This window comes from Triplophysa rosa, linkage group LG8 (assembly GCF_024868665.1).
Source record: "Triplophysa rosa linkage group LG8, Trosa_1v2, whole genome shotgun sequence".
NCBI classification, from domain to species: domain Eukaryota; kingdom Metazoa; phylum Chordata; class Actinopteri; order Cypriniformes; family Nemacheilidae; genus Triplophysa; species Triplophysa rosa.
The window spans coordinates 7,640,345-7,666,861 of NC_079897.1; the positions used below are offsets into that span (position 1 = coordinate 7,640,345).

Genomic DNA, 26,517 nt, shown 5'->3' on the forward strand with positions numbered 1-26,517 from the left:
ACTTAATATCCGGTGCTCCGCACTACCCTCAGTTTCCGGTTGCAGAAACTACGGCAACACGCAAATGCGGAAGTGGTTATACAGCATCTGGGACGCAGCATCTGTTGTTCTTTTATTATGGATCACGATTACTCTTCGGCGAGTAAAGGAAACCCAAAAAAGTGTAAATGTAGGCCAAATGAGGCAAGCAGCTTTATGGACAAACGAAGAAATAAAACAAGGATTAATATTAATAAAAGCGTTTTCTAAATGGAGAGAGCTTCGCGACCAACTTGGACTCGACAGAGACTCCTCTCTCGCATGTGTTTTAATAGACAGGTAAGCCCTTTTTTTATTGTACACAAAATACTCATGCACAAATTATTTGAATAGTTATGAATGCAGTTATCCTATGAAATACAGTGTATGTCGCACAAAAATATGTAGCCAATAACGTTACTTGTAAATGCTGTGGGTTTGTTCCAATTTACTTTTTAAAAGACGACTGTATGACTGTTTTAAACACGGAAAACTGTGTAGCATTAAGCTACCAAACCAATTGACAAAGTCCAATATCAGTCACAGGCTAACGTAGCATTACATTACACGTTTCTTGCAAGCTAATTCATTACGATGACATAAAATAAAATTAATTCATTACCTCGTCTGTGAACATGATGGGCGATCTCCATACGCCTCTGGATGGTGAAAACGACATGTCCCATAATTCCACTCTCATACATATCGTCATTTAGCTTCGCCTTTTGTTGTTGTTTCGAAAGTGCGCCATCTAGCGGTCCGAATATTCCATATTGTGGCTTTAAGGTTATTCTGTGTTTGTTCAACGTATATGTTCTCCTTTTTTTCTTGTACAGCTGCTTTGATTAAATGCAAATTGTAAAAAGTGCTATAAAAATAAAATTGACTTGACTGACAACATGTCAAACTGATCAACTCATTGTCATGACTTTGTTTGCAGTTTCTTACAGAACAGTGCCCAAATCACATGCCTGGTGCTGCTGTTATTACCTAACGCATGTTACTCAAGGCCTTCATCACCTCATAGCAGTATTATTGTCTCTAGATGCTGGTGACGACTCCAGAGAAGTGGGACGTGGTGACCAGGAAAAGTGTGGGTGACGTGGCTCTGTCCCAGATCGTCCGACTGCTCATACTAGATGAAGTCCATCTTCTCCATGAGGATAGAGGGCCTGTTCTCGAGAGCCTGGTGGCCAGGACACTGCGTCAGGTAACACATGCTAAGATCATTATACTCCACATCACATGCCTTAAAATAGAGGCGCTAAAGTCACAAGTCCAGTTCACAGGCAAAAACTGCATGCTCAGACATTCATTACATTTCTACTGTATGATGCTTTTATAGACTCTTCAATGTAATTGCATCTTTTAGGGGGCCTATACGAAATGCCGTACCCAAACAGAATTTTGTTTTTCCACTGAAGTACAACAAATAGGAAGAGAATATTATGAGAATATAATATTATGCCGTTTTAGATGGCTTATTTAACAGGGCTGTGTAAAAAATATTGATTATTCGATTTTCAATTTAACGAAACAATACCGATTCGGGAAATCTCCGTATCGATTCTAAATGCGTGTGCTTTACTTCAAGGATAAGAATATCTGTATTTCGTCTCTCGTCCTGAAGATGTCGCCATCACTCGCGCTGATATTTATGGGCATTTTGAATGTTGAAATCTGTTTTATTTTTACAAACATGTTTCATGTTGTTATGAATTTAACTGTTAAAATAAAAAGTAAAAACGTTGGTTACTTTTTTGGTTACGCAAAGTAAAAATAAAAAGTAATTCCTAACATAATTGTGTGGGCTCTGTTACTGCAGGGCTGTATAGTGCAACATATATGTCGCACATGCTACGAAAACTGTGCCAAGAATAAATTTTCCAGTGTAGCACGTGTGCGTGCACGTGTTACAGTTTTGCACGTGTTTTAGACAGAGCTGCTTGTTTGTGTGAGGTGTGTTTGCCTCGGTGCTTGCTTGAAATTACATCGCTTCCTTTGCCAAGTGCATTCCAAATGTCTACATAATGTCACGCAAATGCCCTGTTCACTCCAAAGACTAAACTCCAAGGGCTCTGCCCTTCGAAGGAGTATTTGGAATGTTGCCCGAGACGGTTCAGTACGAATACACGTACAGTTACACCCCTTTTTTCCCATTAAAACGGAAAAAAGGAGCTTGGGAAAAACTAAATTATATGGCCCTAATTTGCCCAACTGTAAAAATAATGTACTTCGTCCGTTACCTACCTATTTTAGGGGTTGAACGACCTCAGATTTTTTGAAGTCGACTATTATGTGATAAAAGTCGCATCGATGTCGACTAGTCGATGACGTCATTAATAAATAAAATAAGAGTGAGGGAATGAACGTTTTGCAACGGGATTTGATGGGTGTGGGCTGTAAGACACTATTGTGTGCGGGCGGGCTGCGGGAGAATGGCGCACTCCCGCAAAATAGCCCCTAAAAATATAGTATCCAAATACAAATGAACTGTTGTTCATCTATTGCACAAGAGCAACAACAACGAAAACAACTAGGCTTTACCTGCGAGCTTTTGCGGCTTCAGATCAAATCGTGAATGTTGTGGACGAAAACAGGACACATTAATGATGCGTGCGGAAGCAGGACAAGATAACATACATATTATTGCGGGGAGTGTGACAGAATCCCGCTGAAGCGGGTGGGAATGACATCCCATGCGCAGCTCTCTTGGAACAGCCTCTTCTTAAAGGCACAGTGTCAAAATCATGTGACCCGCGACTAGTCGACATCAAGTCAGAGCATTAATGTCGACTAGTCGACTAGTTCGTTCAACCCCTAGCCTATTTATGTAAAAAGCTACACATAAATATTTTTTGTGTGTATTTTTTCTAATATAACAGATGTTTACACTTGTGCTAAACTGTTTGGCCTGTGCTACAAATCTTTAAACCTCTGTAGCAACAGTGCTACGTGCAAAAAAAGTTAACATACGGCCTTGTCATGTGAATGTGAGTAGGGGTGTTTCAGATACCAGCATATATATTTAAATATGGATTCCCTGTCTGCAAAACTAGCATTTTAATCTAGGTACTGATAACTAATCGATATTAAATCGAAGTTGAATCTAATTGAAACCATGTAAATAAGATTTGAATCGAATCGCCAATTTGGTCGCAAAACCCAGCTCTATTATTTAAGCTACTTAAGTAATTACTGAAGTCATCGGTACAGTAAAAGTGTTTATTATTATAACCTTTGTATAGGTTATACTGTATATTGTGACGAGTACCCTGATAGATGTACTAATAATAGCCCGGTAGTTTGTCCAGTTTGTTGTAGGTAATTTTCTTCTTCGAAGGATGTGTGCGTGTGTGTGTGTGTGTGTGTGTGTGTGTGTGTGTGTGTGTGTGTGTGTGTGTGTGTGTGATTGACGGGACCTTGCTGATGTTGATTGACAGCCACCTCGAGTGGAATCACTCCGGCCCTTTGGGATATTAGTGTGATTATGCAAATCCTGACAGGCGGAGAGGGCGGCCTGTGTTACAGGGTTTCCCATATCCATGATCGGTTCTGATGAGCCACAGTCATGTGTCAGTCACACACAAGACTTTACCCAGTGAGCTCAAGCAATACGCACACCTACTCAGTGACAATCTACAAAGCTAAACTACAACGACACCGCAATGTTGCCCTTCAGGAGACATGCGAAAGTGTCCAAGGGTACAACTAACTTTCTTACACCCCATATTTCTTCATTATTGTAGTTTTACTTTGAGGACTGGTGCTGACAAAGGCTTTAAGTAGCTCTAAGGGACAAATAATTGAAAGGAAATGAGACGGAGCTATCTTTTTGGGGGGTTTGTTTTTTTAAATGCTAACTGCAGGTCAGGGAGGCTGCGCGCGCTTCTCTTCACCAAATGCAGCTTATTATCACTTGAGATCAGAGCAAGTGGTTTATTTTCAATGTCAGATTTCTTTGGCTCTGTTATGTGGAGTGAAATACTTGCACTTCATTTCAATATTAGAAACTAAAAGACCTGCCTGTCATGGCAACACAGTCAGCAGGTGCAATAAATTAATTTCAGTCCTGTACATCGCCTACATTTTTCTGCATCAAACTTAATCTTCTGGGTGCTAATTCTGTACATATGAACCTGAGTATCGGTAAGTAACTTTAGTTCTGATGGATTAGTTACTGCACTATAAAAAAAGAGTTAATGTAATAGTTAAATCTGTGGTTAACCAACATGTAGTTTAGGGTTTTAAAAATACAACATGACTATGATACCACAGTCATAGACTGATTAGTTTACTGAGTAAAAGACACAGTCCGCAAAGAAGCAACTATTGAAATCAAAAGGGAACGTAGGGTCTCATTCACTAATAATTGCGTAGATTTTTCGTATTTATACGCACATTTGAACCTCCCACGAAAACTTTCTGCCTAATTCACAAAACGTGCCTACGCACATGAATTTGTTCTTAACCTCGTCCTAATGTTAGTGAATTTGGAGCATTCTAAATGAGCGGCCGCAAAAAGTCAGTTCATACACAATAAAACACCTTTTATACAGACACGCAGTTTGAAGAGTTCTCGTTAGCTGGCTGTAAAAGTGCTATTACTCAGAGAAACCTCGCAGCTCGAGCTATAGTCTAACGCATCTCTTTTTATTCTTTCAGTGTATATGATGAAATAGTTGTAAAATGAAATGATGAAACATGCATTTTTTCTTAGAGAGAGAGAGAGAGAGAAAGAGAGAGAGCGGGAGAGAGAGAAGGAAAGAAAGAGACTGGGGATTTTTGCGTACGTGTGCTTTCAACTGTTCCTGTTTTCTCTTATATTTAGAATACATTTTAGTACGAAAGTTTTGGTGAATCATGATTTGTTCGTGAAAGCGTTCGTACGCAGGTTTCACGCACAAATTTGTGCGTACGCATGCTTAGTGAATGAGACCCAATGTCTTCATACAAAAAAGGGAATTATGGGGCAGGAGTGTGGTGATAATATCATGGGAGACACATATTCCATTCCAGTCATACCTTGTCCCCTGGTATTAAAAAGGCCTATACATTTAGTGGGAGATGTAGGCAAAGTAAGTACCCATTTAACAGGCATAACTCAAATAAGCCAGCAAAAATGAAGCCAGAGATCGGTTTATCCTCATAATTTACTATAGCAGCCCGTATCCTGTAAACATTTTTTTTAATCCAGGGGGCTAATGTAAACCCACAACTTTCGAAAATTGCAAAGCAGCCAGCCAGTCAGATAAGAGTGTGGCATTTTGTTGTGTGCCGTGTGCATAAGTCGGTGAGTAAGCAGTGGGTGGTGGGCGTGCCGTCCGCAGCTGACACTAACAGTCTGATTCCTTCTGTTGAAGGCGACTGGGTTATGTTTTGTCACCTAATCACTAACACTGTTCATCAACTGAGCATCACGAAGGTGATGAAGATAAACACTGCTTTAAACCTTTATAGATGTACTTCAACCAAAAGAAAGACAAAAAGTCATTTGAAAAATCTATTTTCTTGCACTGAGTCCAACCCACAGAACTGAAACACAGTTCAGTGCTGTGTCTGAAACCGTTCCCTCGCTCACTCCTTCACTATTCCCTATATAGCGAATGACATTTGAGTCCACTATATGGGGAAGAAGTGAATGAAAAAGAGTGAACAATTTCAGACACTGACGTAATATAACCTGCGTCTGGCAGTACTGCCACGGACATTCAACATGACGTTTATCTTACACCTGTGTGGCTTCATGGATTGCTAAAGCAATTTTCACCTAATTTGTCACATTTTTGTATTGGTTTTTAAAAAAGAGAACAAAACAACTGTTTTCCACGTTTATTTACACGTTTAATACAATTATTTAATATATTTAAAATAAAGCACCACTGTCTATAACAGGGGTGTCCAAAGTCAGTCCTGGAGGGCCGGTGTCCTGCAAAGCTTAGCTTCAACCCTAATCAAACACACCTGAACAGCTAATCAAGGTCTCACAAAGCAGACTAGAAACTTTCAAACAGGTGTGTTGAGCCTAGTTGGAGCTAAACTCTGCAGGACAGTGGCCCTCCAGGACCGACATTGGGCACCCCTGGTCTATAACATTAATTTGATCTGTTATAGTACACTGTCGAATGTACACTCACAATCAGAGTGCATTGTGGGTAAAAAAGAGTGAACGAATGTAGGGATTGAAGTAGTTGAAACCCCAAGAAGCTGCTTGAGAAAATGGCAAGAGAACATTTCTGCAAATTTTAGGCAAAAGGTGACTACATTGAAGATGCTATATTATAACATTTTTTTGTTGTTGTTTAGATTTTTTAGTCGAAACATAATCATCATAGTTCCCTTTGTGTAATTCTACAGTTTTGATTAGGTTTTGACCGGTACTGTTAGCAGAGCACAGCTCTTTAATAAAAGCATTTTATTACACCCTCTCAACACTGTATTTGCAGCTCATCACAGCTCCATAAGCATTACCTGGCCTTTCTGCAATTCGTCAGTCAGGTCATGTTTCTTAAGGATCTATACGATCTGAATAAAGCCCTTATTCTGTAGGCCTCTCTGGATAATGAATTTTTCGCCTTAATTATATCCATTGTCTGTATATTGTGTATTGTTTCATTGCAATCTGGTTTTTGTCTTTTATGCTTTAAGAGCCAAATTAGATAAATAAGAACATTCTTTACAGATTTTAATGTAATACTGTACAACTACTGTATAACACATTTTCTCATAGAGCTCAGTGTTCTAAAAATATAGCATCTACTGCCTAAAAGTCTGTCTTAGTCAGAGTGTTCCCCAAGGTTTAGTCTTAGGCCCTATACGCTTTCTCTTGTTTATTCCTATCATTAACTTTTCTCACCTAAACAGCCAGAATATTTTTCATTTATATTCAGCACACCCATTCTGTTCAGTAAAACTGCCCGAGCATTCAACGTGTTGTTTTTAACTGCATCTACTCCGGAATAACTGCAAATGTAGTTTGTGGGTAATGCTAGTAACAGCAAGGAGCACATCTAGACTGATTTACCAAAATTAAACGAAACATTGCACTGTTGCTTGGCATATTTGCCAAAAGTAAAAATGTAAATGTAAAAAACTGTGATCGTTAGATTTGTATTACATGTTGACACATTTTCCTAACCAAACTCTCACATTCTTAATTAAAGCTGATCCAGTACTTTAATGAGAAAAGTGTCATAAAATATAAAATTTGTTTTCATTTACACAACAACATTCATTTGATCTGTCATATGAACAAGTGGACAGCAGTGACTTTTAAACACTGTTTACAAAAACACATTAAAATGCCTCATAATCAAAGAACTTCTCCTAGCAACACAGGAGAAATGTCTTCCTGACACTTATTTTAATTAGAGTGTGTTCACAGTAGTAGAGCTAAAAGTCAACACAATTTGAAGGTATTCCTGTCTTTAGGAGACTTTGAATTATTGATCTCTGCACAGTAAGCAAGATCGTGGTCTGTGGAAGTAGCAAAATGAGGGGCATCATTAATAAAATATGCTGGAGGAGAGAGGAAACAGTGTAACTCAAAGCATGGCTGTTTTCTGGAGGAGGAAAAACTGAAACAAGGTGGATATATATCTCGCTTGTCAAATCTTTTAGCATCATTATGCTGGAATTGATGTTTAGACCGTAGCCATTTCTCTGTTTCTTGGTGAATGTCTCACTGATGGACGTTAACAAACCAGACATCAAAAAGGTAGTGTAGATTGTGTGGCTTATTTTAGCTGAATTGTCTGCCTCAGTGTGGTCTAAAGATAGCACACCCATGGGAACCAGAATTTATCATGGGATGTTTTTTTTTCACACATTGCTTCTCTTTAGCAAGTATGCACTGGCAATTTCAAACCAAATTAAATGTGATAAGCCCTGAGCTAATTCAACCATTTCCTGTAGTGTAGAAATATTCTTGTTGAATTAAACATCATGTGTAAAATTGCCCTGTATAGACAAATATTGCATAGACACAACAGTATGCAAAATTATATTTTTTCCTAAATGGTTATTTAGAGAGTGGTAATTGATGATCAGCTGAACTTCGCAGAACATGTTGCCAACACCACCCGGTCCTGTAGATTCATCCTCTACAATATTAGCATGCTACGCAAGTTCTTCTCCAGACTCTCGTCCTGTCCAGACTCGACTATTGCAATGCTCTACTGGCTGGTCTTCCAGCTTGTACAACCAGACCTCTTCAGATGATCCAGAATGCAGCGGCAAGAGTGGTCTTCAACGAGCCGAAGAGAGCGCACGTCACTCCTCCCTTCGTTAGGTTGCACTGGCTCCCTATAGTCGCTCGCATCCAAAGCAAATCTCTGCTCTTGGTCTACAAAACCACCAATGGTTCGGCACCCCCATATCTTCACTCGCTAATTCAGACTTATGTACCCTATAAACCTCTTGCCAAAAGATCAGCGGATTCTGTAGCTGGCTTTAAGAATCGGCTAAAAACATCTCTTCCGTGAACATCTGACCCATTAGTACAGTCTTCTACTTCTTTTCTACTTTCCTATCCCCCCCCAAAAAAATAAAAAATCTTCGTATACTGTGATAGGCTGACTGAGACCAGTTTTTACTGCACCTATGCATTGTTGTTTTTTTGTAGTACAAATTGCTACTATTGTTTTCCCCTACTTTGTACGTCGCTGTGGATAAAACCATCTGCTAAATGACTAAATATAAATGTAAATTTACAGCACAAAACACATTTTGTTCAGCTCAAAACATTCACTAACTTTATATTTAATGTGTAAAATACTGTTATAGGTAGATACATGACCTTTAAAGGTGATGCGTCATTTTTTTAATTATTTAAACATTTAAAGAGATAGTTCACCCAAAAATGAAAATTCTGTCATCATTTACTCACCCTCAAGTTGTTCCAAACTTGTATATATTACTTTGTTCTGCTGAAAACAAAGTAAGATATTTGGAAGAATCTTTGCAATTTTCAGTTCTGGGGCACCGTGCTAGCTTTTCTAAATTCTTCAAAATATCTCATTTTGACAACAACAACAACAATATATATATATATACAGTATACAATGAGTGTAATTCCGCTTTAAATTGTTGTTGTTTAATAAAATGAAAAAGTATTCTGTTTAATTAATTGCACTTTTGTTTTTCTGAGCAAAAATTTTACATCATAAATGTTTCCCTGATTTACAGAAGACGACCAATAAAATGTCATTCAGTGTAACAATCTTGTCAGGCATATTTACAACAAAAATCAATTTATGACAGACTAATTACTTTCACCCTAAATGCTAATTAGTTGTCTTTTTTTTAAATTTGGCACTATCCTAGGTTTTGCCCATTTGTCAATAAGAATTTTTTACTCATTTAAAGCACAATAAAATGTAATGTGCTCCCTTATTCTTTTATATATTTTAATATGTACAAGTCAGAATAAGCATGTTGTTTGAATTTGTACATAAATATTGTGTTACACTGAATGACAATATAATGCCAAATTTTGATATTTTATTCTCCAAAAATGTAGTTGAAACCATAAAGTAGACATTTTACTTACATTTAATGTGCTTTCTATGGACATAAAATCATTTTTGTAAATTTATTTTGATGGGGGCATCTTAACGTCTTTAACCCATATTTTTTCTACTATGGTGGCGAATGATGTCCCAGAACTGAAAATTGCTAACATTCTTCTAAATATCTTACTTTGTGTTCAACCCAACAAAAAATTATACAGATTTGGAACAATTTGAGGATGAGTAAATGGTGACAGAATTTTCATAATTGGGTAAACTATCTCTTTAATATACATTAGCAGCTCTAAATTAGGCATTTTCTCATAAATCATAAATTAGATTTTCATGAGACCTTGAAATACTGGGTGTAAATACTGATATATAATGAACGCTGGTAATATCTTTTGTTATTTAAGAACTTAACCCGAATTCCACCTTTAATGTTTTTTTCCTTTCAAAGTCCTTTCAAAAGATACGATCATAACACCGGCACTCAGTCTTCATGTGTCAGAGTATTTATACGCCGTACCCTCCTCAAACCCAGCTTCAAGGCCAGTGAGACAGATCTCCTCAGCACATTATTACTGTTAGCTCACAGATATAAAAGTGCACTCCGCTGTGTCGTTTATTAAAAGAAAGAGTCTTCTTAAGTGGACCCACAATAAAAGTGTCCCACGGTCCACAAAGGACAAACACTGGGATGATAGAGTTCGGAAAGCTTTTACTTTATAAGCTATTGAAACTGTGTGTTTTTCAGCACATTTGACAGAAAATGTCTTCATTCAGAAATCTTCTCGATGTATTGACTGCTTTTCTGTGGACTCGAGACTGTGGATTTAACTGGAAAAATGTGCCGCTACAATTTAGCTTCAGCTTTGGCAGATGGCCTATCGTACTGAAGTGGCAGAATATAGAATGAATGCAATTGTTCACTCATAAATGAAAAGTCCATAAGTGTTTTCATATGACTGAGAAAGGTTCACACTGTTCCACACAATGAGAGTTTATGAGGACGGGGGCTGTTCTCTCATCTGATCTCTGTCATCATGGCAAACTCTCTAGCTCCTGAGCTGGAAAAACAGCTTCAAGCCATGAATCCTTATACCATCTGGCTTTCTCAGTTTATGTGTCCTGCTGAATATGCTTTGGTTGGTTGACCCATTGGTCTTGATCTTTCCAAAGCTGTTTATGGCACACTGCATTTGCTTGTGTATATTTTACTTTTTGGGCAAAGTGGTTCCTACCTCACATGTGAGGAAAAGTTGCTCGTCTCATGTTAATGGGTGATTTGATGAATTTGGCTAAGACATCAACTTTGTGTGGACAGACTTTAAAGACTTTGATCTAAACTCTTTCTATCATATGCCTTTCTACCAATATTGTGGATTGAGAATGCCATAGGTTGTGTTTCTTTGAACGTTAGATGCACTTTTCACCCAATGAGGTCCACTTAAATTCATTTCTGCTCTTTCACTTAAAAAAGGTATTTGTTAGACCTAAGCAGACAAAAGCTGAAGTGGCTATATAAATGCTGCCATGCTTAGCGGTTTTTCATATTGCCTTAAATGTGACCTGCAGCAAGAGACACGGCTGTCGGCATGCTTCAGGCAGGTATGTCACATACCATTTTTGTCAGACATTATGGGATAAATCATCTTTAGAATATGAAAATGTATCAGTCATGCAACACAACAGATGACCATCCAATATCTATTCGTTCCCAGGTTACAACACCTGAGCATTATGCGCTCATGTGCTTTCTGAACCTAGTGATAATAAGAATATTGTTTACCCCTAATACACACTAGCAGTGTACTACAATATATAGCAAAGGTCTGAAAACCACTATGCATAGCATTGTTCTCTGCTTTGTCTCCGTATATTCTCTGTGATATTATTAGTCCAGTCAACACTGTAGAATGAGTGTATGACACAAGAAATCTGCAGTTCATGAATGGATAAAACTATTACTTTGCTGTAGGTGACCTCAGCCTTCTCTGAGACTGAAAGAAGGATTTTCTATGAGTGTTTTCATCATTCTTTGCAGCCACAAATAGAGACTTGCTGTTTGATATCTAGATTACCTGGACAGACAGCTACTGCATCATATTAAAGGCCTTACCAATCTTACCTGTCAGCCACACTGCTGGAGCACCACAGATATCTCTCTCTCTCTCTCTCTCTCTCTCTCTCTCTCTCTCTCACACGCACACACACACACACACACATAGGTGGTTAATGCACCATTCACATTACAAGCGACAAAGCATCATGATCCCATTCAATTCAATGGAGAGCGGGCGACTTCCGACGACACAGGCACTTGCGATCGGATGTGGTGTGTCTAGCGACACAACAAAGTTGTGAAATTTTTAACTTTATGCAAACGAGTGACTTTTGGGAACGACAGCCAATAGGAGAGAAGATGGGAGCTAACGTGATTCTTCTCCTCTCAGCTCCTGCAGTGAGTGTCACCAGTAGTGGGAACACCCACTAGCGACCTAACCACCAACCCCTGACGACTTGCAGTGACGAAGTCGCTTGTATTGTGAACGAGGGAGTAAGACTTTTACTGCCATTGTGGGGACCAAACCTGACAGCAGTCAAAACGTTTGTTACTCTGGTGGATACTGTTATCTTTACTTTATTATATAGTTGAAGTTCACACCGTATGACTGACAGGTAGAGCAACCAATCACATTTCTATTTGTGCTGCGTCATATTCAGAGGCCTGGAAATGTCCCCACAGTAACAGACCAGTGTGATTTTACAATCGTCTCAAAAGTTTACATCAACAATGTTTATGAGTTTATGCCGTGAACATTGCATGCTTTTAAGAATCCAGCGCTTAGTCAATCTTAATGAATGCACATTGTCGCCGACACGACAACTTTCTTCTTCAATCAGACGGCTTTGCGTTGTTTTTAGGCAGAGCGTTAAAGAACGCCATTTTTCATCTGAATTGGAGGACAGTCGCTTCAGACAGACAAATGACTTGTAAATTAACTGATAAGTTGATCAATACTGAAAGTATAGAAATAAATCCATGTGTAAATAAAAATGAAGTGTGTTCTGTTCACAAGTAATCATGTCTGTACTCTAATGCCCTGAAATCTTTGCATTGAGTTTCAGAGGGTTTAAGCAGTACACTGATTGAAAATAATGGCCACTCAGATCGCACTTATATTTCCTCTCTCCAAACCATCTGTGCCACTGCCACTGAAAACATTATCTTTCTCATTTATTTTATTGTATCTTTGTGTCAGGTGGAATACAGCATTTGTGTTTTAGTGGCGCACAGTGGCGCTCCCTGTGTTGAGAGTTTCACATCAGTCACTTATATTAGTTAGGGGCTTTTTTACAACACACAGACAATAGAGATTAAAGTTGGTAAAACGTTCTATAAATCTATACGATTGCAGCAGACCCATCATTTGCAAAAGCTGTTCTGTCTATAAAGTTCACTCGAAATGATCTTTTATTCCATGTTTCTCCAGGTTGAATCGACTCAGAGTATGATACGCATACTGGGGCTCTCTGCAACTCTCCCGAATTACCTGGATGTGGCATCTTTCTTGCATGTGAACCCTTACATTGGACTCTTCTACTTTGACAGTCGTTTCCGTCCTGTTCCTCTCGGCCAGAGCTTTGTAGGCATTAAGGCAACAAATAAGGTATGCATATTTTAGGCTGCTCAAGTAAAATCCGTATTATTTTTAAACATAATCTAATCAGGAATACTACTTGCAATTTGTTTGTAATTGATCAATGCTGTTGTCACAGATCCAGCAACTTCATGACATGGAGGAAGTGTGTTACAACAAAGTCCTGGATCAGATCAAAGCAGGACACCAGGTACAGTAATAACCCTCTCAATATCACCCCTCAACCTAATCCAGATCAAAATCCTGATCCTAAACTTTACACAATCAAACATGGTTTAACATTGAATCTTAATTTCTAACTTAAAATCCTGTCCTTGAACCCTGTCCTGCCGCCCCCCCCCCAACATTTTATCAATGTTTGATCCTAATCCACTTGCAATGTACCTTTCAACCCTTTGTTGGAACAGTTGTGGCTGTTTTGGCATTTACACGAGACCGTTTTCAACTAAAAACTGAAAAGTTTTTTGTGTTTTGGCTGTTCATTTACACGACAACGGCATTTTGGGGGACTGAAAACGCAAACTTTTGAAAACAGCTCTCAAAGAGTTTTTTAAAACAACGGCATTATCGTCTCCGTGTGAACTCTGACGGTGGCGTTTTTCAAAAACCATGACGTCATACGCATGTGTATTATGCGTTCAGTCTGTAGGCATGCGCGAGTATTCCCCAAACAATAATGGCGGCCACCATGCTGCATGTTTGTGCCGCGTGACATACCCATTATCATTTCTCCAGCAAAAAGTAGATTTACTGCACCACTACAACCAGCGGAGACATAGGGCCATATTTTCACGATCTAAGCGCATGGTTTAAAGCGCACGGCGCAGGTGCACTCAGGGCGTGTCCGAATCCACTTGACAAGCCGGATTTTTATCTTATGTACACAATAATAATCTTTTACATTGTAATCCATTTATTTTTTTATATTTGGCATGTTTGTGTGCTGCTGCGCATCCCTCTGTGTAATAAGTAAAGTGAAAGCGCGTTGTATGTGGACCCGCCCAGAGGCGCATTTTCTACTAATGCGCTCTTCTTAAAAAATATTGCGCCATTGATTTTAGACCAGGTTTGAGTTGGTCTGTGGCGCAGTCCAACTAAATGTACTCTTAATTTCTATCTTAAAATCCTGTCCTTGAACCCTGTCCTGCCCCCCAATATTTTATCAATGTTTGATCCTAATCCACCTGTAACCCTCACCCCCTACCTTTCAACCCTTTGTCGGACCAGTTGAGGCTTAAATTGGACCCAAACTGGATATCAACCCTTACTCTGACTGTAACCTCAACTATTAAATTCTAACCCCTTACACTTACACCTCCAACCCCAAACTCCTACATGGGCAGTCACAATAAAAATCTGAATTCCCAACCCCACAATCCAGACTCCAATTCTGTCTAAATGTTGCCAGTGCTGAATCAAGCGTGTTTGATTACTAGGCAGACTCAACGTTCAGATATAAAAATGTGTCTAGGCCAAGGCTGATCATGTTTTAGCAGGTACAAGGTACACGGTGACCTCATTATGCAGACTGTGAGGGAAGGGCCCTTGAAGGTCCCAATCAGCGTCATGCGTTCCATCATTTTTCCACGTCAACATTCCGTTCTTCTGTATGTATCGCTGCCTTTGATCTGTGATCTTGATCATCATTTGTCTTTTGGAGTATGTTTAGTCTTCTCAAGGAGAAACACAATGAAAAGCCCTGAACGAGGCCGTCTTGGAAAGGTTTAGCAGTTTCATTGAAAATCATCAGCTGTGTGTTGGCGCACTGAAGGTCACGGGCTCTGCGGTAGCCATGCAGTGCTGTGGTGTAACGTGCCCTTTGCCTCTTCTTGAACTCAATTTCTAAATCTCATAAATCTCCAAACAGCCATGTTCTTACCACTGCATCACCTCCAACCTTGCAAATGTGTTGTGCTTCAAGTGTGCTTGCATCTTCTGTTTGATTTATTTGTGTTTTTTTTGTGTAGTTTTTCGATGCTGCCCATAATCCTTCTTGTTTCCAAGGTTACATGAGTTATACATGTAGCTAGGAATGAATAAAAGCTAAGGTTTATCCAAAAAGTTGCTAGAATTGTGCTATACATTTCGTCTGAACAAATGTCACTAACGGGTCAGAAAAATCTCTAAATCTAATGTTGGGATTTGGTTAACAATGCTGTTTTTTTCGCGCCCCTGTGCGAGTTGACTGTAAATGGCAAATTCTTTACCTAAACAACATCATAAAACAATATAGAGATTTTGGCATATAAGATGTGTGAAGCAGGGACGTGATTTTACCGTATAAATACGGATTTCCGTATTTTTGACCTTGCTGGGATCACCCGCGTAAGTTGCATAAATTCGATTTATTTGTTGGTTTGGGGATATGCGCATAGTTATCATACAGCCGGCCAACAGGATCCTTTCTACGGTCTCTACGTCATGCACACGCTTGTTATACATGCAGAGCGACCGCTTCATTCAGAACATCATTTTGCGAGTTATCTTTATGTATCCAGATAGTCCGTGAAAAATAGACACCAAACACAGCTGTTTTGGTACTCAAAAAAGCGTGTGGTGTCATTTTTAATTAAGTGGGGAACTGAACAGTGTTTTGTAACATATACAGAAAATCCCAAGTCTGGAAGTTAAGACGTCTGCTTTAACATTATTACAACATTATTTATATACAGAGACTAAAATAGGCCATTCCGCGATTTAATCGCTTGAAACTATACAAATGGCCGATCTAGTCACTGTCAGTATATAAACGCGTTGAAGTCTCTACTCTTGCATACATTTAAATGAAGTAATGCGGACAAACACTGTATGAATGACGTAGATGCGCCATCTAGTGGCTGTGTATGGAAGTCGCTTGAGGCCACAGTATTCTTTACTTTTTGTGTTCAATTATTGTTTAATGAATTAAAAAATTAAAAGGCCTCATATAAACTACTCAAGGGGTGCCATTTCGTCGCCTAAGAATTATAGGGTTCTATCTGCGGTCTGAGTAGTTTTGAGGTATTGAGCTTTAAAGTTTTTGCTTTTCATATAACAAAAATGATATGAGGAGAAAACATGTGTAGGTACATTTTTATAAGTGTTTTTATGACACTTATTTCATATTTTAGGATGCTTTTATCTTGTTCAAGTTAAGCATAAAAGGCCATGCTAATTGTTGTATCGATGTTTTATCCACAGAAGGTGGGACAGATCAAACTACTTTTTAGAGATGAGTATGGCTGAAAAAACATAATAATAATCAAGACTCTTGACGTTGTTGACTATTTGGCATTAACTGCATTATGAGAGTCTATGTAAACACAGGTATTAGGAAGCTAGCACTGCTGGCTAGTGTTGTGTCAATAAATATGAAAAACATAATCTCTTGAACAAAACCTAAAACAAAACAAAAAATACTGTCGTTTGATCTGCTCTCGTTGACAAGAGTATCAATAAAACAGTCAACCTTGAGGTTTCTTTTAAACATTGTTTTGTGTTGCACTGTTTCCTCAGATATTCCCCTGTCACTGAGGAGTCAGGTTACATGACAAAGAAAGCTGATCCTTATTGGTCCTCTTGTGTGCATTCAAAGTGCTGATTGGCTCTTGCAGATAGAACTTTATAGCACCAAATTATAATTCGATTTTGTAGATAGAACCTTTTTGTTGTCCAAAAATGCACACATTTAAAAAAAACATGGCATACTGTAAGTAAGGGTGCGTTTATATTTGGCATTCACATGCGACCTGTATCTGGATGTTGTCCACATACACATTGAAAAGACAAGTGTAAACGCGCTTCTGATCAGAATGTTATATGATCAGCATGTCTTGATCAAGAGGTAGTCGAGGACGCATTGTGATCGGATCTCAGTGTAATGTAAACGCAATCCAACCAGTTTATCTACATTTACCGGCACAACTTCACAGAAAACCCCGCCCGCTATCATTACTCTCTTGTCTGTCCGAAGCCTGTCAGACTGCGGAGCAGATGACAAATACAGCGGAAAGTTTACTCTTGCTCACGCACTCTTGCACAGTCGTTCATTTTCCCACAAAATGACCGTAGATACTTTATTACAGTATCATTATTTGCAACCTACAGAGGATGTATGTCAAATCACACGAGATGTTTTACTTGACCACTTCAGCTTATCATCACATAGGCTATTTGTGACTGCCACGAACGGGTTTTACTCACACACACAGCGCCAGTGGTGTTTTTAAATGCATCATCAGGGTGTTTCCTGGCTCAAAATGAGGCGGAGGTGGTGCCATCCTGATCTTGTATACACGCGTAGGCCTACCGTACCTTTTAGTGGCTTAACCAAAGTGACTTCGAGTTTGACATATTAAAAGTTCTAATAAAATTAGATAAAAATGACAATTATTAAGTTATATAAAACATTACTTTTATTCAACCAAACAGGAATGTTTTCTTTATCAAATAAAGCTTTTTTATCATTTTCAACTAACTTTTCAGCCCACAATAGCCAACTGAATTAACCAGTCTTTCTAAATGAGCAAAGCTCATTCACATCTTGCATTCTCTGTGGTTCATTTTAAATGATTCAAGGATCTCTTATATTCGCTAGTAACTGAAAAGTTCAATAGTTTAAATGAATCGGTTCAAATGAGTCATTCGTGTGCGCGTCCGTTTTGAATGCAATGTGCATTTATACTGGCGAACTCGCTGTGTACAGTATATGCTGATTCAACGATCCAACTGCACAGCTAAAGACATTACAATGATGTGCGTCATGTTAATTTAATAAATTTCAAGAAATTAAACGTACTTGGATGCAAAACAAACAGCCGTGAAACACAGGCTGGCTCTTGTTCTGCAACTATTTTTAGCGCCTCAGTGTGCTGATAACGAAACAGCGCCTCCACTGTGGCATAATGTTGCAACTGCAGTTACAAATGACAGTCTGATAAATGCACGCAGCATTTCTTGTGAAGACTCGCAACATAATTTTGGCGAGAGCCTGAGGCGGCACGAAATTTGACGGAGGCGGCCGCCTCCAATTTTTCTATGCAGCAACAACCCTGATCATTTGTTTATTTTCATGTCACAGACACGAATAGCAACACTATACCAGCTTGTTTCCAACATAGGCTACTTGTGTGTGTGTATTCACTATATAGCCTACGGCTATATAGTAATAGTTGTGAAGTTGTGCAGGTAAATGCAGATAAACTGGCTGGATTGCATTTACATTACACTGAGATCCGATCACAATGCTTCCTCGACTACTATGGTTTTGAAAACCATGTTTTTTGTAAAAACCATAGTAAACGATGGTTACTGTAGTAAAACCATGGTTTTGCCCTAAGTAATCAATGCACCAAACAACCATGGTTACTACACTTGTACCACAAAAAAAACGTCAAAACGTTGTGTTGAGAGACAGACTGGGGTTTGATCTTGAAAACCTATCATCTCCGAGAGCAATTTAAAACGCCAATGGGCTTGGCGAATGGCACGCGCACACCAGTTCCCGCCCGTGCATACGGGTATAAAAGGAAGATGGCAGCGGTCATTCATTCACCCTTTGGGCTGAGGAACCTGAGAGGTATCTCCCGGGCGCTGTCCACTGGTGACACCAACATGGTCTCACCAGTGGGGAGAACAACATGTGAGAATTTGTGTCAGCCCAAATGGGGGGACAGAACCCAGGTGGGGTAACCACCGGAGTGGAGGCCACAGGTTCACCGACAGGGAACCAGGAGTGAGGAATTCAACATACGGGACAACCCTGCAGGGGAGTCACTATGTATGGGGCAACAGTCCTAGTATAGGGGTCCACCTGGGGGTGAATCTACCAGTACTGTACTTGGTTCCAACAGACAGCTCCGCCCGGTCTGTTTACCATAATGCCAAAGATGCTTAGTGTTGGATGGAATGCCTGTACTTCGCACTAAGGGGGGAAGTAGGGAGGCTAGATAGCGTGCTAGACTCACCTGGAGAGGGGAGAAGGCGCTTTCGCAGGCGAATGCCCAAACCAGATGCTTGTCTTATACTCCGGTAGCGTGTAAGACACGGGCTGACACTGGTTCCACACGGAGGTTGTAAAACCTTGCGAAGGTACTGGGTCTGCCAGAGAGGCGCCTTGAGCCAGTGCCCACGAGGAGGCCATACCCTGAGTGGAGTGGGCTCTCACTGCCAGTGGGCACGGGCGATCTTGGGACTGGAATGCCAAAGCAATGTCATCCACAACCCCTCCCCTGGTGCTGTCCCCCATAACAGACAAAGAGCTGCCTAGAGTTTCTAAGAATCTGCGTGCGGTCCAAGTAGAGGCGCGGTGCGCGTACTGGACACAACAAGTTGGAGGTTGGGTCTTCCTCCCCAGAGGAGAGTGCCTGCAGGTTCACCACCTGGTCCCGGAAGGGAGTGGTGGGAACCTTGGGCACGTAACCGTGCCAGGGTCTGAGGATAACGTGAGAACTACTGGGCCCGAATTCTAGGCACCCATGGGACACGGAGAATGCCTGGAGGTCCACCACCCTCTTGATAGAAGCGAGCGCCATCATCGCTTCATCGTAAGATGAGGAAGACTGGCATCTCTGAGGGGCTCGAAAGGGGCCGTACCAAGGCCCTGCAAGACCACATTAAGGTCCCAAGAGGGTACGGAGCGCGGTCGAGGTGGATTCACCCTTCTCGCGCCCCTAAGGAACCTGGTGACCAGGTCATGTTGGCCGAGAGACTTACCCTCCACGAGATCGTGATGAGCGGCAATAGCGGCTACATACACTTTCAACGTGGATGGGGAGAGGTTACTCTCTAGTCTCCTTGTAGGAAGGTTAATACTGACCCGATCGAGCAATTCTGTGGCTTCTCCCCGCGGGAAGAACAGCAGGACGAGAAGAGACGCCACTTATAATCATATAGACGCCTAGTGGCGGGGGCTCTAGCCTGCAGAACGGTCTCTCTGACCACCGGCAGCAAGCCACTCAAGGTCTCCTCATCGCATGTGCATCAACCCGAGAGGGATTACCCCTGTCAAGGATGCCATGTGCCCCAGGAGCCTCTGAAAATGTTTCAGCGGGACCGCTGGAGTCCGCCTGACCAATTTCAAACAGTTCAGCACCGACTGTGCACGCTCGTTGGTGAAACGCGCTGACATACGGACAGAGTCTAGTTCCATACCGAGATAACAAGAGCTCTGTGCTGGGGAGAGCTTGCTCTTTTCCTGGTTGACCCATAGGCCCAGACAGTCTAGGTGCCAGAGCATGAGGTCCCTGTGCGTGCACAACACATCTCGCGAGTGTGCCAAGATAAGCCAGTCATCGAGATAGTTGAGTATCCGCATGCCTTGCTCCCTGAGGGGCGCTAAGGCGGCCTCTACGAGTTTGGTAAAAACCAGAGGAGACAGGGCCAGACCGAAGGGCAGGACCTTGTACTGATACGCTCTTCCCTTGAACACGAACTGCAGGAACGGCCGGTGCCGAGCGAGGATGGAGACGTGAAAGTACGCGTCTTTCAGGTCGATTGCCACGAACCAATCTTGGTGACGAACTGAGCCCAAGATGCGCTTCTGCATCAGCATCCTGAACGGCAGCTTGTGTAGGTGCTTGTTCAGGAGGCGCAGATCCAGAATGGGGTGCTAAAGAGCAGCATCTCCGAGGGGCTCCAGGACCGCATCAAGGTCTTAAGAGGGTACGGAGCGTGGGTGAGGTGGTAGCCTTCCCGCGCCCCTTAGGAACCAATTGATCAGGTTGTGCTGTCCTAGAGACTACCAGCAACTGGGTCGTGATGAGCGGCAACAGCGGCTACATACACGTTCAGTGTGGAAGGGGAGAGATTATTCTCGAGTCTCTGGAAGGATCGCACCCACTTGATCAAGCAACTCCGCGGGTCTTCTCTTCGAGAAGAGCACCAGGATGAGAAGAGGCACCACTATAGGCGTATAGTCGCCTAGTGGCCACGGCCCTAGCCTGAGTAGTGGTCTTAACCTCAGCAAGGGTTAGGCCACTCAGGATCTCCTCGTTCCATCCAGGGGCCAGACATGGAGGTTCCAGAGGTCTAGCCCGTGATGCCCTAACGTGCCCTTCCCCTGGGAAAGCAGGTCCTTCGTCAGGGGAATCAACCAGGGGGGAGCTGTCGTCAAGAGCATTAGCTCCGAGAACCAAGTCCGGTTGGGCCAGAATGGTGCAACTAGTACACTTGATGCTCCTATTCCCTGACCTTGCACAGGGTCTGTGCAATGAGGCTCACTGGGGGAAAGACGTACTTCCGCTTGTCCCACGGCCAGCTGTGCGCTAGAGCATCCGTGCCGAGGCACGGGGAGTTGGACCGTGTAGCCGAGACGGACCGTATCCCTAGTCACCGTGACGGTTTGGGAAGCTCTTGTCAGGCTCCCAGGGACCGACAGGGAGGCTACGGGTACGTTCTGCTTCATCGACCTACCGGGGGTGGTTCGATGGCTGGCAGTGCGGATCCCTCGCCGTGGGGGGGACCCCCGGAGAGGAGATCGGCTCTGCAGTTTTACCTGCCTGGCGATGATGTAGCACAACGCACCATCGAATGAGAGTGCTTAGGCTGATGATTATCCTCGACATTGGGTCTTGCCGCAACGTCGAGTTGCCGAACACCGTCGTGTAGAGGGTGAGAGCGGCTGTGATAATACCCAGACGATGATGTGGCACAAAGCACCGTCGATTGAGAGTGCTTAGGCTGCTGATTATCCGCGACATTAAGTCTCGCCGTGACGCAACGTCGAGTTGCCGAACACCGTCGTGTAGAGGGTGAGAGCGGCTGTGATAAACGCCCAGAGAGGGAGAAAACTTTTAGAAATGGGCTGTTGGGACGGGGCAGGAACCATCCCGGATCGACCACCAGCAAAGGAATGGCTGGGGTCGGGCCCGAAGGTATTCTCGATCCCCCTGGGGTCTTCCCATGAGGTCCGCTTTGGCTTTCGCTGCGGCTGCTGATGGGGTGGTGGTCTCCTCTTCGATGTCTCGAAGAGGACCAGGGCTGCTGGGAAGCAGACGGTGCACAGGATCTCGGCGGCCAGAGGGCGGTCGAGTCGCGGCTGGGGAGGACATACCTGATATCCTCTGTCTGCTCCCTAACTGTCGAACTCGACAGTATCACCAAACAGCCCCCCCTTGCGAGATGGGTGCATCGAGAAAGCGGACTTTCTCGGTGTTACTCACCTGTGCAAGGTTCAGCCAGAGGTGTCTCTCCTGGACCACAAGTGTGGACATCGCCCGACCCAGGGCCCGTGTGATCACCTTGGTCACCCGAGAGCGAGGTCGGTGTAGCCACGGAGTTCCTGCATAAGCGCTGGGTTGGTCTTACCCTCATGGAGCTCTCTCCGTGCATTGGCCTGCAGGAAGGCCATAGCGTGGAGAGAGGGGACAGCTTGGCCCGCAGCAGAGTAAGCTCTCGACACCTCAGATGCCGAAAAGCCTACGTGCTTTGGACGGGAGTCTAGGTCGAGCCCCTGGGGGACATCGACGTATCCTCTAGCTGCCCCACATCGAGGGCAGAAAGGGTGATGGAACTAGTTGACGTGTACGTGCCAAAGGGGGCGTTCCAGGTTGTACTAGGTTCCTCATGCACTTCCGGGGGAACACGGCACTGGGGGCGAGTGCGGCTTGGAGCCGCTCTCAAGCCCGATGTACCGTGTATCCAGCCGCGAGCGTTGGGAGAGGCAGTGCGGTGCACCGCAACTCAAAGCATGGCTGACATTTCGACGTCCTCTTCTTCCTGATCTCGACCCCCCGAGGGAGGGAGCTTCAAGGAATCGTCGGAGTCTGATGCCAGTAAGTCACCCTCCGATGCTGCAACAGACATCTCATCATCACGTACTGTGTCCGATACGTGATTGAGGAATAAGACGGCGGACCGTCTCATGGGGAACGGTCAGACGAGCAAGACGAGGTGCGAACGGTCCGCGAGCCAGTGGCTGACGGATTAGCGCTTACAGTAATCCTCATATCACCCTCGCTGCTTGCCGTAGCGGGCGTCAGGGCCGTAGCCCTGCCGTCATGGAACGGGAAGCAGACGAGGGGGTGGCTGAGTCCCGTGGGAACTCAGCCACCCGTGACGCAACGTCTGAATCATCAACCGCCCGCAGTGCGGGCAGGACGTATCCACAACATCTGCCCCAGCGTACTGGAAGCAGACATCGTGTCCGTCCCCCTCCTCGATGAGTGTGTTGCACCCACGAGAACAGCGGGACATGCCACCCTGGAGAAATTTGCTCTTTTAGAGAAAAAACTTGAACACTTCTGGAACCGCCGAGACGCCCAGGGGAAGTCGCTGCAGGAAGGGACAGTCCGCTGCACCACGTCGTAGAGCCGTCAGTCTTGTAGCGAAGTCTGTTGATCATGAGCGAAGGCTCCGAAGAACAAAAGGTGAATGAATGAGGCACGCCGTCTCCCTTTTATACCCGGATCCCGGGGGCGGAGTCCGGCATGCAAATTTCATTCGCCAATTTTCATTGGCCTTTTCTAAGAAGTCGGAAGCAATTGGTTCTCAGGGACGAACCCCATCTGTCGGTTCGACACAACGTCGAGAGACCGACAGAAAGGGAATGTAATTTTGGCATTGTTGTATACCTGATGTGGGTGGGAAATCAAGGCAATTTTCTTAAAAATTTTACTGAAGTACATTAATACAATATAAAGCAGGCCTAAATGTACAAATTAAAAATGATTTTGTTCTTTAGTAGAAACTTCATTTATTCATGGTAAGGTTGACATTTTCATGGAATTGCTCTATACATTTGTTTCTAAGTATGTGCAATCCCTGGGATCGAACCCATGACCTTGGCGTTGCTAACGCCATGCTCTAACCACTGAGCCACAGGAAAGCTGAATGTTGAATGTTAGTACATATAGAACTGAGAATTGCACTGTATTTAGTTTCTCCTCGCCACTGTTCCTACCGTATGTACCTGCATCTTGCTACTAAAAAGAGGTGAACAAACAAATATCCCATTAAACTGTGTTTAGAAGTTAATGTGGTATCTTCACAAGATTGTAAGATAATAGGGAAGAGATGTGGTCTGCAGGCCGGTCACTTTCAGGCGCAGTGCCAGCGCGGTACAGTGGGGAGCATCCTCTCTCAGCTTGATATTAAATTGTCAGAAGTGGCTGTGACATATATTAATTTCATGTGGGAGCATGATGGATTGAATTTTCTTTATGAAATGCACCCTTAGCCCCCCTGTCGGGCCAGCAGTTGCTAGACAGGAGGCAGATGGAGCTTTAATACGCTTACAGAGGCAGCAGTTACTGTAGACTGCTTTTTCACAGCTTTGCGATGATGAAAAAAGTCTAATAAATAATATTTGCTGCCGATGTCTCTGTGGAGAGCTCCTCTCTGCCGTGTGATGGAGGTGGAATATAATGGAAAGCCTGAGAGAGATGGGATTCAATCTCCATGCTTATGTTGACAAGATGAATAGTTGGAGCGATTGTTCTGTATCTGTACACAAAAATTTGAGTTTGGCAAACTCAAGTGGCATGCAAATGGACGAAAGAAGATGAAGAGAGTGTAGATTAGATTTACGTATGTGTTATTCTGCGGCCAATCGAGAGGCAGTTCAACACTTTATTTCTGTCTTGATTTCATCTTTGGCAAGTGATGTTCCATTTGAAGCTATAGAGTTGTAAAGGTTTTGTTTCAGATGCGTGTCTGAATATTCTGGACGTGGTTTGAGAAATGATATTAGCACTGAAAATCTTACAGTCAAAACACAAGCACAGTGTTTTGTTATTCACAGTCTGTAGGTATGGCAGTATGTTATGATGTTTCAGGTTATGAGCTTTTGATAAGTTGGTGTTAAGTCAGTGCTTCTCAACAGGGGGGCCGTGGTCCACAAGGGAGCCCCAGGTGACTTCCAAGGGGACCTCAAGATGACTGATAATTTAAAATTAGAGCATTCATATTTCTTATTATTTGGCCATTTTTATAATGAATACCATTTTTCCAGTTAATGTCAAACTCTAAAATATTTGATTGGCTACAAATTGTGAGTTTTTGTGAGAGGGAGGGGGGCCTTTGAATATTGTTGAATAGAGTGTGGGGGGGGGGGGCTTGGAGTCAAAACGGTTGAGAACCCCTGTGTTAAGTTAAAATGTTTTTTTTTTTTTGCTGAACTCAGTTTTATTTACAGTGTTGACTTATTTCTTTCTTAAACAGAGGTTATGAGGAGGACATATTGAGAAGATGTAGTTTACATAACAGTCTGGCAAAACCATAATCAGAACAATGATTTTCTACTTGTATATGGTATTGAGGAACAAACTTGTTCTAGAGAGCTTTCTATTGGAGAAAAATGTATAAGCACAAGTAAAAAAAGCAAATGAAACAGACCAGACACAGCTTCAGAGACATGCTGGAGATCAGACACTTGATGTGTACTTTCTGATGGCTGATCAGTGTTTCGTTTACAGCATTTGTACATTGCTTCAGTTCTTAATCAAACCGATGTTGTCTTTTTCTATATGATTTGTGTTGTTTCAGTTCTGTTGTACTGTATGTCTCATACAGCGGGGGTCGTTATATCAGTCGAGACATCTGTTTTACTCTTGTGCAGAGCAGACGTTCATCAGCTGAATGATGGCGATAATCAAAGCTCATAACCCCTTCTGTGAGTAAAGCTTGCTCTAAAACAAGTGAGGTTTGCGCATCCTTCAGATTGATCAATGTTACTACGTTAATTTGACTTGACTAAGTCCTCAAGCGTGTAAATCAATAAAGGGTGCACTTACCACAAGACTCTGGATAAAACAAAAACACTTCATTTAACCTTTAGATACAACCTGCCCTTATTTTGTGTAAGAATGTGAAGAATCCATCCATCCAAGTAAAGACCTTTTCACATTGAACGTAAAAACTCGAAGCAAATGTAAGACACGATGACATGGTAAAATTAACACTAGATCCCTATGAAAGCTTTTACACCGTATGCGAACTTTCGCACTCTGATAAAGTGAAGGGTTGATTTTGTTTCGCATTCACATGTACTTTTTATTATTTGTATTTTTTTCTTGATTATTGTTTTAGAAGAGAATATGTCACATTATGTAGGATTGGTGTTCATCATATTCCCATTTACGACGTAACACAATGTATTTAATTATAAATATTCATCAGTAGTTATGCTTGTTTACATTCTTCTATGCAATGCAGTTTTACCTTTAAAATTATAAAAAATGTCCACCGTGATTAATAAATCAAAATAAATAGACGTTCAGCATACAAAGTGCTTTCCGTTTGTTTCCTTCAGTTTGAAACGTTAAACTCGGCAGTAAAGTATCACACAGGTAAATGTGTCTGATTACTAATTTATTTTATTTTTAAAGCGGAGGTAACAAACCCAGTTT

The 26,517-nt window shown here is 42.2% G+C and overlaps 1 protein-coding gene across 2 annotated transcripts in view; it reads left to right on the plus strand.

Annotated features, from left to right (window-relative positions):
- ascc3 (activating signal cointegrator 1 complex subunit 3) overlaps positions 1 to 26,517 on the plus strand; it is a 285,207-nt gene that overhangs the window by 209,310 nt on the left and 49,380 nt on the right. For both annotated transcript variants that reach the window (XM_057340397.1, XM_057340398.1), the window contains 3 exons: positions 1,064 to 1,228; positions 13,025 to 13,201; positions 13,311 to 13,382. In XM_057340397.1, the coding sequence (XP_057196380.1) occupies positions 1,064 to 1,228; positions 13,025 to 13,201; positions 13,311 to 13,382 (414 nt within the window). The remainder of the gene's footprint in view (positions 1 to 1,063; positions 1,229 to 13,024; positions 13,202 to 13,310; positions 13,383 to 26,517) is intronic.